The sequence below is a fragment of the Lonchura striata genome, chromosome 13 (assembly GCF_050655825.1).
Source record: "Lonchura striata isolate lonStrDom1 chromosome 13, ASM5065582v1, whole genome shotgun sequence".
Taxonomy (NCBI): domain Eukaryota; kingdom Metazoa; phylum Chordata; class Aves; order Passeriformes; family Estrildidae; genus Lonchura; species Lonchura striata.
In genome coordinates this window covers 6,394,282-6,409,883 of record NC_140715.1, presented here as the reverse complement: position 1 = coordinate 6,409,883, position 15,602 = coordinate 6,394,282, and the positions used below count along the sequence as shown (strand labels likewise).

Below are 15,602 nucleotides of genomic sequence, written 5' to 3'. Positions count from 1 at the left end.
AAATCCCATAGAAGGCAATGATGGATAAATGAGGTTACATTTCTTCATGAACTAATAGCTAAAACAATTTTATGAAATCATAAGCAGCACTAGTATGACCCCTCTGGAATCTGTATTTCCATGACACCTAATCCATACTCCTGTTGGCTCCCCCAAAATTAAAAGGGTAATTTTCCCACTGGGCTACAGGAACAGCTCCTCCTCCTTCACTCCAACAGCAAATGCCATCACCTCCTGCTTGCTCCTTAGAGCCATTTGTAAACCACAGCAAAGCCATCTCCTCCTCTCAGATCTCACACATCATGCATTTCTCTTTCCAGCTTGTAGAGAATCTTATCCATAAAAAATGGCTTAACAAGGTAGTAGGAGGCAGAACCAGGTACTGAATGTTGAACAGAATCCCTAGACATGCTCTTAGGCATTACAAATCCTTTGGTTTCTACCCCCTGTCCTTTTGCACTGGTGCCACCCCAATTTTAGGGAATGCACACTTGGTTTGGCTGCTCCTGTCCCGTGACAGGCTTGGCACTTGAGCTACCCAGGAACAAAACTAAAAACAAGTATGTACTTCAATTTATTTTCTAGGTGCTAATTTTTTCCAGTATTATAGTAATGGTTTATGTTGCAAGCAGTACTTGTAACAAGGTATAAAACAAAAATGAAAACAATCTCAGCAATAAGAGAATTTACAACTGAACTACAATTATATTTCCGCATGTGGAAACCAGTTTGCCTTCCTGGGATGTCTCAGAAGTGCACAGCAGAGCTGCTCTGGGCAGGTGCTGCTCCCTCCTGTGAAAAGATCAGGCACAAAATCTACATCACTGATCCATCCCACTGAAAAAACCCTCTGAGCAAAACTGACCTGCAACTGCAGTGAATACACTGGATACAAATTCATTCTCCCATTAGTTTCAACAAAACATGAATAAACCCCATGCTGGAAAATAGAATTTACAATGTGACGAGGTGCCTGGCATGAGCTTTTGATGACTGTGTTCATGGTGATATAATCTGTGACATTTATTTAGAGCCAAACACTGACATAGAGCAACTGGTCATCTATACAGACACAAATACAGAGGCACACACTCTTCTTTAAGCATCAGAGTAATTTGGAAGAGAAAAGTGCTTGTGCAGACTGTTTAGAAGTGGGAATTCAGGTCCTAAACAGCTTTTCTGAGGTGACAACACCTATTCTGTGTAACACAGTTAGTCTGCTCAACAGGAATTCAGGTGTGGCCATATGAGGAGAATATTGAGATACATTACTGACTTATTTCTGCTCAGAATCAGTGAGAAAAGGGGAGAAAAGAAACTGAGGAAGCAGAATACATCACCCCTAAAAATGTTTTCCTCCTACTTCTGTGAGTTAGATGACGGCTTTTTGCCAGAATCATTCAGGTTCATATTCCTTTCAAAACTCTCCATTATTTTAAAATATCTGTTATAAATATTCCCCTCTATAAATCTCAGTTCTTTATTTTATCTTTCTTCATTATCCCAGCTCCGCTAATTGCATCTAATTTTTAATTAAGTATACAAGGCAGGCCTCACATGGAGTTAGAAGTGGTTTTATGAGGTTTTTTAAATGAACACAAAGGCAGATGAGAAAAGCATATTCCAGGAAGCAGAATCTTCCTTGAACACTTTAGGAGGCCATAAACATACTAAGGGTTCCTTTGTTGGACCTACACCAAAAGAAGGAACAACATTAAAAGTGAAGCTCTATTTTAGCAGGAATTACATGGTATTTATTTTTGCAGCAATTCATGGTGAAAGTAAATTCCACTAATTCTCCTATTTTGTTACCAGCTTGATTGGATGAGATTTACACACCGCCTCCAGATGTGCGGCACCATTCAAAAGGAGGTTAAATATTCAAATAGAAATAAAACCGCCTGCTGCCCAGAGGGATGATGGATTATTAACTCAAGTCTCCATTTTCATCCCTCTGGATATGTAAAAAAACAAGAAGAAACCTCTACAAGCCTTGGACCTCCACAGAATAAGGGAGAATGGTTAAAATCCTCGTGGTTTGCACACCATTGAAACAACCAGCTGAGCAGAGCACTATTGCAACTCCATGAACACATTTCCTGAAAAAATGGATTTGTCCACACACATTGAAATAATAACGTGTTTCAGCTAAGCCCTTGAAATGAATGTGCACTGAATTGGCTCTGTAATTGTATCAGCTGCTCATAAGCACCATCTGCATAATTAAGATGGTCCCATAATTGAATTATATGCCCAAGCACAGCTTCAAGTGATTAACATTTAAATAACATTCTGAACTCCAAACCCAAAACTACTGGAAAAATTGTTTTTTAAGAGCAAATGGGAATGTTTATATGGCTTTTACCCTTAGCCATTTTTGTATTTTTATCTCGGTGAGGTCAAGTAATCAAACTATCAGGAAATATGCACAAAACTTGGAGAATCAACAGCAGCCTGGCAACCTTACACGTGCCAGGGACTGCAGGCTGGCCTCTGATGCTCCAGGACAGAGCAGGAATTATCCCAAATACATGAGTGAGCCTAAAGGAAAGTGTCAGGGAGAAAAGCTGCACGAGGCACTGAAAAGCTTCTCTTCCTTTTTCACCAGCTTTGTGTTTTGACAGCAACGACAACACGATGAGAATGAAAATGTTTGGCATCCCATGAACTGGCTGGCACATCCCACATGCCAGACTCCACTGGGGAAAATGAGAATTCACCAGAAAAAACAGATGTAAGAGGCACAGGAGACTTGTGAGGGAGAGGAGACTGGGTAACAGTTTTGCCTGGGTAACAGCAGAATACAAATTGAACAGGCATGACCTTTAGAGAATATCAATAGTTGCAGGCTTCACCTACATTCAGAGGCACTATAAGGCAGCAAAAAAAAGAATTCTCAGCAGAAAGCTTTCCTTAGAATATACAATACCTGTTACAAGAAGTTAAAAAAAACTTAGCATATATTTTTCAGAATTTTCTCTTGAAATTCGTAGGGAATCAAGTGTCATCCTTAACACAATTTTTCACAGAATAGCTGAAGTGTCAATTCAGCAATATCTTGTCAAGCACTTGGTCATTCCAGCAGCCAATGATAAGCAACATCTAAAGACAGAATGGTGCCCCTGCCTAGTTATTGGCAAAATAATCATATTAAGATTCAGGAACATTTTAAGATGGCCTGGGCTGTCAGGGAGCATTCTGATTGTCTCTCACTGTGTTGAGATATTTAAACATCTATTAAAATTTACATTTTCTAATGTGATGACTGACCACTGAAGAGTCTGTCAGTGCTTCAGTTGATAATAACCAGCATGAAATCATCATCATGCTTGCTTAACCAGCTTCAAGTGTTTCTCCGTGTTCAGGAAACTAGATGATGGTGATGACAAATTTATTCACAGTAAATTAAAATGGAAAAGTCACAAGCTGATAATGAGTCAAGAAGGAAGTATAGAGCACAGTCTGTTTTGGTGGGAATTTAGAAAGAGATTTCAGAAATTCCTTTTCTGCTCCAAAAGTCTCCAACTCTGGTTGAACACCACCCACAAAACAATGCTGTGGTACTTCTGTGTGGCAAGAACATTTCTCTCCCTCTCAGGACTTTCATAGAGGTGCACAGAGAGAAATGAAAGAGAAAACAATTTCTATTTCTGCTCCTTGCTTTTCCTATGTGGAATGTGTTTGGGGAATTGTTTACCTGGAGTGCTTGATTGGATTCTGGTGAGGATTGTTTGAGCCTGATGGACAATCCAACCCATGTGGGGCTGGACTAGAGTGAGAGGGTCATGAGTTGTGTTAGAGTGAGAGTCAGAGAAAGTAGTATGTAATTTTAGTATTCTCCTTTTACATAGTATATTAATGTATTTTAGCATACTTATGATATAGAAATAGTTCATCCTTCTGAACTGGAGTCAGACATCATCATTTCTTCCCACTGGGTTCACCTGCATTTACAATACTTCTGTTGCTACCTGGGGAATTATAAACACGTGTTGTCGCAGCACCCAGACTTCTGCTATTTGAAATTCAACAGTGTCTAACTTCTGCCTGCAGCTGGTTCGAGCTAACCACATGATAATTCAGATGCACAAGGGAACGAGCACATTTTCACAGCTTTCAGGGCTAGCAGAGCTGGGTTTGTGAGTCCAGCTCGGGGCACTGGCGTCAGAGAGCTGCTGGCTCACGCTGACGCAGGGATGAGCAGTTGTTTGGGAAGCTGCATGCAGCCAGGCTACACCAGTGACACAGGAGAGGCAGATGCTGCTGCAGTCTTTCATTAGGGCTTGACTGTAATTGTATTTCTGAGTCTGGCAGATGCTGCTTCCTCACTTCTAACAGCAGCTATTGAGTTTAGTAACATTATCACAATAGCAACCTAAATGCAGAAATATGATGGAAAAAAAAGCTTGAGGTAAATGGCTGGAAAGCAATTCTAAAGCTATTAAACAGGTCTGTGCATAGAGCATTCTGTCCTGGACTGGAAGGATGAGGGTGGCATAGTCTCTATGCTGTTGTCAGAAATATTTTGAGTAAGCAGGAGAAAAGCTCATATGCGATTTTGCTAAGAATTTAGGGTCACAGATCCCAGAAATGACATAGGTTGCATAGGACCTCCAGGTCATCTGGTCTGAAACCCACTCAAAGCATGACTCATTCATGCAGTTAATGCAGATTGCCAGATCACAGGGTAATTCAGAATTCCAGGAAGCTCCAGTGGTTTCTTGTCCAGATAGGCTGCCAAAACAGGATGAGCTACAAGGTCAGATTGGGTTACCTTGAGCTTTATCCAGTCTGGATAAAGTTTGGTCTTTAAAACCTTGAAGGACAGAGGATGCACAGCTTTCTGGGCAGCCTATTCCAACTACCTGACATCATAGTGAAAATGTTTTCCCCTTACATCAGTCACAAGGGCTCTTTTTTGTACAGCCTGTTGTCTATTCTCCATGGGAAAAATGAAGAATTCTACAGAATAAGACTTTATACATCACTTAAAGCCCAGATCACCATGGGGAAGAGAAGAGGCTATTGTGCTATTAAAGGCTTGTAAATGGAAAATTGTACTTTCTTTATTCTGACATTTCTGTACTGTTTACATAACTGGTTAATATATTTATGTATACAACAGTGCAATGTACACAATGCCAAATATCGGAATTGATGTACATTCTGTTGTTTTTAAATACTCTGTATGAGTTTGTAGATCACAGCATTCTCTTTGAGATTCTATCAAGCTCCAGAAGTACACAATAAATAATTGGTAGGTCCTGCTTTAAGCTCTTCAGTACTGGCATTCAAATTAGAATTACAAATCAACACAAGCACTTCAAACTTGGCAAATCCACCATGAAGATACTTTTCAAGCAACCTCACCAGAAAAGAGCTGTGGATACCAAATATCTGACTTACTCATAACAGAAAAAACAGAATAAAAAATAAAGTTACAAAAAAATAATAATCACTCAAAGCAGAATTTGACCAGTTGAATTTTGGGAAGACTGATGATAGCAGTGTCTGAAAGTACACAAGTGACTTGTCACTTCATAGAAGTCTATTTTAGGGTCAGCTGAAGTTGTAAATATCATATCTAGTTCCACTTTTACCCCAGGTTAGATGAATGATAATTTGTCACCACTTTTGACATCACTTTATCTGTCAATATGTCAAAGTCCAGGCACCAATATGATTATTGGTCCTTTCCAACTGCAGTGTTGAGTTTTCCCTAATGACCAGATATTAGGTGAAGGAGGAGAAGGCTGTCAGTTTCTGGCTTTGTTTCTTGAGAGAGAAACACAACAAGCCTCTGATTTTTAATATATATGTACCACAGGAGTAGATCTCCTGATGTTTAGCAACATCAAAACAGAGCCCAGTGCGGGGATTTTTCTTGCTCAGTAAAACAGGGGGATCACAAGCAGAAGATTTAGGATCAACACTCCTGAGCGCTTGTCTGATCAGTAACTATGCAAAGTAAATTTCCTCAAGGAAAAGGATTTATTGAAAACTGATACTTGCCAGACATTTGAAAAATGAGACTTCATCCCTCACATTATTCTGCTGTGCAGCCTCTTTAAAGAGCAGAGATTTTATGCTAGCTCCTACTCCAGGAAGCAGAGCACGGCGATGTGCACGGCAAGCAGCTGCAATAAAAGGCTCCCAGAATGTTTGTTTTAATCTGCTGGCAGGGAGGGAAGTGTGATACTTAGACATGACAAATGCTGCCTCACAAACTCGGTGCCCGTGGTGATGCCTTGTGCAGGCTGACCTAGAACAGAGACTAGACAGAGCTAAAGAACAAAGTAGGGATTTATTAGGATCCACCTTGGGCAGCAAAACCCAACATAGCCACAAAAAAATGGATGACTGGTCACAAGGTCTCTCACTTTTATAAGTTTTGGTCCATGAGGATATTGGAGTTCATTGTTCCATTCCAGCTTTAGCCCATGAAGTCCCATCCTGCTTGTTTTTCTCTCTCCAGCCCACGTTGTTTGTGCTCTTGGGCTGAGATTTGGATCATTTGTCTTTGGTCCCCAGCTAGAGAAGGAATTGTTTTGTCTCTCTGCTCTGTGAAGAGGGCTCACCATCCCCTAATATGAAGCCCAGACCCACACACTAAAGCAGAATAGAGTCTAGAAAATATAAAAGCTGAAACCTGAGGCATCAGTGGCTTCTGTTGGGTTTATCTGTCCCAGGGCTGCCCCAAGGGAAGGAGCTGCAGGGTTGGGCTGTGTCCTCCAGCAGAGACCAGCAGCACTTTGGCAAGCTCAGGAGCTCCTGTAAAAGCCTGTCCACATTCCAGGGGAACTGAAGGATGCTTAAATGTCTTCCCACTTCTAGAAAGCCCAAGGTCAGTTGAAGGTCTCCTGCATTAACCATCCACAGCTAATGATAACTTCCACCTTAACCTGAAGCCTTTGCCATTCTTTTGGTATTTAAATTCAAGAAATGCAAACAAATTAATCAAGCACTGTTTCACAGCTTGGATGCATCCCCTAATAAAATGAAAGTTTCCATTCACTCTATTGAAAAAACCCACAAAAGCTAAAAGAACAGTTATCCCTTTCTGGAAAACAACATAGATCCCTCAAACCCAAATTGACCTAAAATTCCCAGAAGGCACTTGATACAACCTGCTGAAAAGAAGAAAGTATGAGGACAGGGTACAGTAGCTACAAAGCGTTCTGTCATCCTCTGCTCTGGCACCTTCAAACAGGATAAGGAAAACTACATGGTCCAAGAAAAGCTTCTGCTGCACAGAACAGATGTGTAGCTGGACTTGAATGATTTTTGCTGCTCTGTTGGTTACCACTGCATACTTAAGAAACACGTAAGATTTGTGAAATCAGCAATTTAACAAAAATCCAATTGCAATTATTTTTGTGGGTAATGTTAACTACTTAAGGTGGTTACTTATAATGAAAACTTCAGAAACAACATTGTGAATTAAACCCATAGGGTTTTAAAGAAAGCCTGACAAAACCACACCCTAATCCCTCAACAAAAATCCTCCAAACCCTTATTATCTAACCATGCCTAGTTATTTTCTTGCCAAATATAATGTCATACTGCCTTACCACCTCTGCCTTATAAGGCAGAAATGCAGACTGCTGATGCCAGCCAGGTGGTCTAAAACTTGTTCTGAATTCATTTCCCCTAGACCAATTGAAGATGTGGCCATGCCTGAGATGAGAACCCCTCTATCCAGCTCTGGGGCTCCTGACACCAGTGGTACTGTCTGAAGGTGTTACAGAGATGTTTCTGAAGGCCCTTACAGAGAGCAATTCAGCCAGAATACAGAATAATCCTGGCCTATATTGTGACAGTACAGTATGTTTAAACTGAAGAATAATTACATGTCTGATAAACTCTGATGAGTTCTATCTAAAACAATTAATAACAATATTATCTGTTCTGAAATGTCACAGTAATTATTTTTTCCTTTAAAATAATATATTTTCTTTCTTAATAATAGTTTTTCCTTCAAAACAATACAGGTCCCACAAGGACTCCCTTATTCTCATTGTGTCCTGCTTTATCATAAAGCCAGTACCTTTTCTAAACTGCTCCTGCTCCAGCTCAGGAAACCAGACAGGCTACCAGGATACCTTAATCAGAGTGTTCTTATCAGAGTGTCTCCAGACTAATAAGAAGAAATCCAATCTAGTGCCCATGGAACACTAAATTAGATCTAATCATAGGGCACTCTTCCAATTCTTCAACAGCAGGTCTAAGACCAACAAATGCCATTTATTTTTTTTTAGTAGCCATTAAAATACTACAAGCAATCCCAGAACAGCTGCTTTAAAGCCACAATCCAAAAAGCTGCAGACATTTGTTTGCATTTAAAACATGATCATTCAATGCTCTCCTTGCCAAAAGACACTTTACATACAAACACTGGAAAGCCCTTAGGTCATGGTATTTTGGGAATCCCAAAACAGGGCAACCTATTTACATTGTCTCAGCTTGAGAATGATAAATAGTTGAATCACAACACCTTCCAGTGGTTCCTTGGCACACAGATTTTGTTTCCTTAACAACAAAGCATCACTTGAGCCAACTCTGACTAAAAACAATTGTATCTTGTCTTAAATATGCACTTCACTGAAGGCCTGCTCTACATGCACACTAGCACTGTTCTATAAAAGAGTTAAAAATTGCTTAATGCCTTATGCAGAAGTTCTAGACCCATATTTTTATAGGACACAGTGATCCATGTATTGAGTGATTTTCTTACTTATATTTTCCTCCTGGGAAGGATTCTATCTGTAAAGTGTCCTGGATTACACAGAACAAGTCTTGAAGAGTATCACTTCAAAGTTGCAACTATAAAATATTTGGGTTGGGGAGGTTTTAAATCTCAGATTTTTAAAAATACAGGGTTTTTTTCTTCAAAATAGGATGAGTCCCAGCCCCTCTGCACTTTCATAATTATTTTTGTCAGACCTGGCAAACCCCCAGAATTTCTCTTACTGCCCAGGCAGGGAAACACTGAAGCACCAGAAAACTTGTGAAAACCAGATATTTGTGAGGTTTGGGGCAGGAGAGAGGAAAGGAGCTGCCAGAAAAAGGTGCATAGGGTGAGGATAAAGTGATGGGCAGCTCCTCACTTAGCATAGAGAATCATTTCAGTGACTTCATTTTACTCATTTGGCTTTGCTCATGAATGCTGATCTAAATCTAAGCTTACTTTGATTTCCCATATAAGGGCAGCAAAGACTGCAATCACAGTGACACATCCAATGGCAATGACAATCTTGGGGAAATTCATTGCTGGCTACAAAAGGATTGTCAGAAAGGTTTCAAGTGACATGCCTAAAAGCCACTTCATATTCTGTATTAAATATGATTTACTGTTTGGGGTGGAGGGCTGTATGTGACACAAACCAGAATTGACTCACTTTTGATACATCACCTTTATTTTCGGAGTGCATCATCCATGATGGTAATCAGAACACTGGAATACACATTAAACTCACTTCCCTGCTGCTCCCTCTACTGACTGGCTGGTGAGTCCCTTCCCTTTGAAGGAGTTACTGGTTCCCAATGTGATCATGCAGACAAGAGTGAATGAAATTTGCAATTTCACATTTGGCTTAGGAAATCTTTTCTGCTCCATTAATACATAATGAATATCTCTCTATATATCTTACCCTGATCATGACTGCAAGTTAAATCACACGTGGCATAAAATATTTTAAATAACAATATATTGTAAAATCATTTCTCTTGCAACTAAGCCCCATCTGACATCATAAGAACGTGGAACTGAGCAGGAGTTGCAGCAGTCAGAGCTCTCACGTTGCCCTTTCCCTTGCCCCAGCAGGTTCTTGCAGCACAGAAGCCCTCAAGGATCCAGACATTGAACCACAAGTGCTAAATGTGTAAAAACAATCAGATGGCATCCCCACCCACGCATCAGCCGGTGACCAAATTTCCTTTCTTGGACTGAGTCTCTCATTTCCTCCCCACACTTAAATCCTCCGTGTCTATTATCCATTATACACTCTGTGCTATAAAACTGTTGACACCTTCCTTTTTTAGTTTTTTCAGCCCTCGCCTCCCTCTTGCCTGACACAGAAACAACAGACTAGCACATCCCAGTGAGCTTTCAGTGGAAAAGGAGGTTCTATTAATGTCAGGAGCTGAGTGAACAGTAAATCTAGCTAGTCAGTAAAATAAAGAAGAGGAAGGGATCATACTCACAGCAGCTGCAGAGACACAAGATCATCAAAAAGGCCCTGGGGAATCTCTGTGATCTTGTTTCCATAGAGCACTCTGAAAGATTCAGGAAGACAAAATAAATCTTAAATAAGAGCCCAGTTTAGTGTCCTCCCACATCTCTGCATTATCATCTTTATTGATCATGGTGCACCATGCCCAGGATCTGTGGGCATTTCATTTAACCACTGATCTCATTTTCTTTTCAGAGAGCACATGGCATTAAATGAGTCGTTATGATTCAGGCTTCGTCTGGTGTTGGAAGGCATTTTTAATGTAGAAACTGGACATCATCCAAATACTGTATCTGAAATATTTTTCATTCTGTTAAAGGATTTTTTTTCCATCCTCTTTAAAAATATTTTAGCCACTGAAAGGCGCATTGTCTGATGCAAAAACCTAGAATTCTGCTCAGTAATACTGAATTTAAAAGCCAGAGAGCACAAGCTGGTTGTCGATAAAATTTCATATAACTGAGTCTCTTAAGATACAGTAATTGGCATGAAATGTGACACAGGCATCATTGGATAAAATATTATGGCTTCACCAGCTGCTGTTAACATTTCAATGAACTAATATAAAGAAATTTATCCTGAACTGGAAATAGACATACATTTCAGGAGCTCAAAAATAATTCAGGCATAGCATAGTTATAAAAATCAGTAAAGCTTTAATAACAAAAATGAGAGTCACTGTGTATATTTAATCAACCATAAATATATGACCTGATATCCACGATTCAGTTTTAGCATTAAAAATATTTCATTTTTTAATGGAAAAATGCACATATATTATCCTTAGAAATTGAATGAAGGGGAAGAGAGACAGAACCACCATTATGCTGAGATGTGTTACCCAGTGATCAGAGCAAAATCATGTATGACAGGAACACCAGAAATTCAATCACAGCTGAACTATTAGCTCATGTCATTTCTGCAGGTCAGTATCATTTGTGAAAACCAGAGAGCTGCTGAGGAGCTTAAGTGAGTCCTGGTAAAATGGAAGATGATCAGGCTCCCTCTGACAACATTTTGCCTTACCTAAAAAACATTTCAAACTGGAAAAACAGAATTTATGTAATTTCTGTGCTCTACACAGGACATGGCACACAGCTATAAACCAGCTCATGCCAAAACCCTGCTGCTTATGTATCACTAAATGTGTTGATTCCCTCACTTTTTAATGTGGAACAATAGGCTGGCAATGAATCAAAAGACCATGTGAGGCTTGGATGTTGGCTGAAATCCTGTCTTACCCTGCCTGACAATGTTTGAAATATTAGGGGGAGCTGAACATGCTGAAAAACAAACTCTTAGCAGGGCAGACCATTTCCAATACCCCCTGGCCTTCCCAGAGCATCACCACTTCAGTTTACTCTTCATCAGTCACTGGGAGTCCATCAGCCCTGTGGGAGCCTTCCAGAGCAGCTCATTTCTGAGCCCAAACACAGTAACACCATTTAAATAGCAAAACCCAAACTGAAAGCAAATTTTTCATTACTCTTGCAGTTTAGCAGGAACTGGAGTGCTACTCAAGAAACTCAGGGTCATCCAGCATTCTATTTTCTCTAAACAAACATAACAATTTCTCTATCTAGTACAGAGTCAGGAGGTGTTTGTAATGTGCTGCTCCCATTAGTGTTTCTTGTGAGTAATGAATGCTTCCAAATTTTTCTGATTGTTTCTTAACCTTAGCTTCAGAAGACACAAACAATTTCCTAATTCAATAAAATGTAATGCAATACATGAAGATTTTTATAATCTGTCCAAAGCTGGACAGAGATGGTGGCTGAACTTGGAAAGGATCATTTAGACAGAACATTCAAGTCCCTGAATTTCACTGGGCTCTAAACCAAAATGTGAAAGGCTGACTCACAGATTTCTTTCTGCACAAAGATGTGTGCACCTGTATTAGGAAGCAGAAGCAAAACCTCTGCAAATAAAATATTTGTAAAAGGTTAAAACATCAATGCCCACAGAATCCAGTATGCTTCCTCCTCCCCCTCCAGTCTTTCTGAAAATCCTTTCTTTAGCTTTCTTTAGCTTTAGTGTGTCATCTGGACACTAAGTTTAGACTGCAAACTCTGGGATGTCAGAGAAATATCTTCCTTAGTTTTGTGAAGGAGCAGGATCATCAGTGCTCATCAATAATGCATAGTGCAACTGCAAAGAGGAATTGAGAAGCTGAGTTTTACAAAATGTCCATGGAAGGTAAAAACGACCCCACTCCAGCCTAAGGGTTATTCTGGCTGTAGAGCTAAAACATTTAGGGAAAGAAAAACCTTAAAGAAATATCAACACTCATGTCCTATGGCACTACTGAATGTAAATATCAAAATAAGACCCTCAGAGCAATTTTTTTTTCATTTATTTTTAATTTGAGAGTCAGAAGGTCGTAGTGCAGTGTGCTACTGAACTTCAAACCTTGGGTGTGTTTATACATCTTCTTTATTATTTTGAGCAAAATAGATCGAAGTAGCTTATCAAATAAAGCAAAGCTCCAATTTTTAGAAGCCGCAAAAAGGAAAAGAAACATTTTCCAAACTAATTTGGCTTATGTGCATGTGGCACATTAGCATTCAAACAGATTAGCAGCTAAACAAAAGTCAGTATGAGAGCTCAGGCACTTGTCTCTAATTCATATTCATGTTGAGCACTGCACGGAGCCAAATGAGCTGATGCCATGGCTGGGCTGCAGGGAGCACAGGGAGGGCAGCACTGCAGCTCCTGCACTGCAGCTCCTGCACCGCAGCTCCTGCACTGCTCTGCACAGCTCTGCAGCCCCTTTGCTGCAGCAAAAAGCACAGAGCAGCTGCTTTGCTGAGTTCTCTATGTCTGTGCCAGCCAGGAGAGCACATTCCCACCGAGGAGCATCCCCTGGGCTGGCTCCTGCAGCCACAGGGACCCTCCTGCACCTCCCTGCCCTGCACCCCAGGGCTCCCCCAGCAGCAGTTCTGGGGGAAAGGAACCAAATGAAAACCCCTGACAGAAATAACCAAACCCAAACAAACAAATAAACAGACGTCCCAAAAAACACAAAGTAAAATGAAACAGAAAAGCCCAACAAACGATCAAAAAAATCCAAAAAACAAACATCCTCAAAAACCCACAAAACAAAATGAAACAAAACCCCCAACAAATTAACAAAAAAGCCAAAACAAAAAAGACAAAAAAATCCCAAAAAGCAAACACCCAAAAAAGCCACAAAACAAAACTAAACAAAAAAAACAACCAACCATGTAAAAAAACCCAAAAAGTCAACAATCCAACAAGAAAAAACAAACAAACCAAGAAGCAAACACCCCAAAACCAAAACAAAACTAAACGAAATCAAACAATAATGGAAAAAAAACCAAAAGTCAACAAACCAACAACAAAAACAAACAAACACAAAAAAACACAAAACAAAACAAAAAACCAACCAACCAACCACAGAAAAAAACACAAAAAGTAAAAAAAAAAAAAAAAACAAGAAAACCCCTAAAACCAAAAAAGAAAACCAACAAAAAAACCCACCAAGCCAAACAAAAAAACCAAACAACTAAATAAATTAAATAATAAACAGTATCTTTAAAAACCATATAGCAGGAAACATGGCTAATTCAATTCAAGAGCTTCATTTAACTCTCCAGTGCTTTAACCAGCAGAGGTAAATTTTAGGAGATTTGCCCTTTGGCATTACAAGTTCTAAAATCGGTTTTCACTTGCTTCCCCCACAAGTGTTGCAGGACATGCAGATGTCCTGGCTAATGTGCAAGCTTGGCTCAGGAACACAACACTTCTATCCCAAAGCACCTGAAATTTTAGAGACAGAGCAATTGTTTTAAATTAAAAACCCACAAACAAAGTTAACATATAATAAAAATAAAATTAGTTCAGTAATTGTTGCCAATAGACAGTGAATTAGTGAATTAGAACATTTATTAGAACACCAAAAAAATTACTAAGATTTTTTTTTGGTGTGGGCTCCTGATTCTTCACTGGCTTCTCATCTTTAGGAGAGTAATCAGCCACAGGTCTGACAAATACCACAGCACATAAAGCAAAAACCCCTGGCAGCACGCAAGCTTTGGAAATCTCTGGGAGCAGCACCCTAAAGAGTCATTATGGATCTGCAACAAGAAGTTAAACAAATATAAAACAGTCACAAATGAGGCATTGTGTTTCTTTAGGCTGATTCTGGCATCATATTTCAATAGTCCCCTAATGATGTATCCATCCCAAGACATATTAGATATTAAATTTCCAATTAAATAATTAATTGTTACCCCTAGACTTCAAGTTTTGCTGGCTAACCCATGATATCCTAAAATAAAGATTAAACAGTGGAAACAGACACTCCATAGTTGATCTGCAGTTCTGGGACACACCACACACAAAGACAGCACAGGAAGCACATGGAGCCACAAGTATGGTGGGTGAGAACATCATCAATGATGGACCAAACCTTCAGCAGAAGGGTCTCAAAACATGAAATTTACACTGATTCTTCACAGTCTCTATCCATTCTGACCTCCTGCACCATTTTAAAAAGAGGGAATTTGCACTGACTTTACCAATACATGGCCCTTCAGATTAAGTGAAGTTTAACACATCGCCTTTGAAAGGTGTGAAACAATAATTGCTGTTTTCTTTATTTTATATCTCTGCTCCTCAGCTTCTTTACTTGCAAATGTAGTTGCAATTTAGCTGCTTCATTAAGACAGATCACAGAATACAGAGATTTTTCCCTTGAAGGTGACACAGAGTTTTTTGAGGTATGAAAGCCTAGCACAGAATCCTTTACTTTAGACCATATGGCTTCCAGCTAAGTGTTCCTTTATTTTGGCTGGGCTGAAACATTCTTACTGAAGTGTCAAATTGTGACTTTATGCAATGTCTTTTTCAGTCCTCAGAATGGTTTTAACTTTCCTTCAGACTGTGAAAACAATTCTTGCTAGGAAGAATTTTATTTCCCAAGCTACGGACAATGGCACAGGCACAACACAAATTCAGGTTTTCAGAAGAGGATTAATTGATAGGGATAAAAACAGCAATAAATTTCTAATATCTAAAAGAAATTTAGATTTGTAATTCTTTTCCCTTGCACTATTTCATATTTCTTCAGAACAAGCTAAGCTAAATAAATCACAGTAAAACTATGCAATGCAATTTGTTACCTTAAAATAAGTTTGTCAGCTATTGCAATAGACAGTGTTTTATTGCAGATTTCAAATCACCATGAATGACACCCCATACATCATCACCCAGGAGATGATGGTCTAAATTGGGACTGCTATGTCAAAACCTAAGCTGTCTCTTGTCTTTGTGCCCGGGCTGATCTAAGCTTTTAAAGTGTTCACTAGCTTAATTCAGTATATGAACAAAACCAAAGGAATTCTCCCT

At 39.5% G+C, this 15,602-nt stretch overlaps 1 protein-coding gene across 2 annotated transcripts in view; it reads right to left on the bottom strand.

The window, feature by feature from the left end:
* The window catches only part of SLIT3 (slit guidance ligand 3), a 482,119-nt gene that overhangs the window by 135,750 nt on the left and 330,767 nt on the right, over positions 1 to 15,602 (bottom strand). For both annotated transcript variants that reach the window (XM_031506039.3, XM_085591180.1), the window contains one exon: positions 10,204 to 10,275. In XM_031506039.3, coding sequence (XP_031361899.3) covers positions 10,204 to 10,275 — 72 coding nt within the window. The remainder of the gene's footprint in view (positions 1 to 10,203; positions 10,276 to 15,602) is intronic.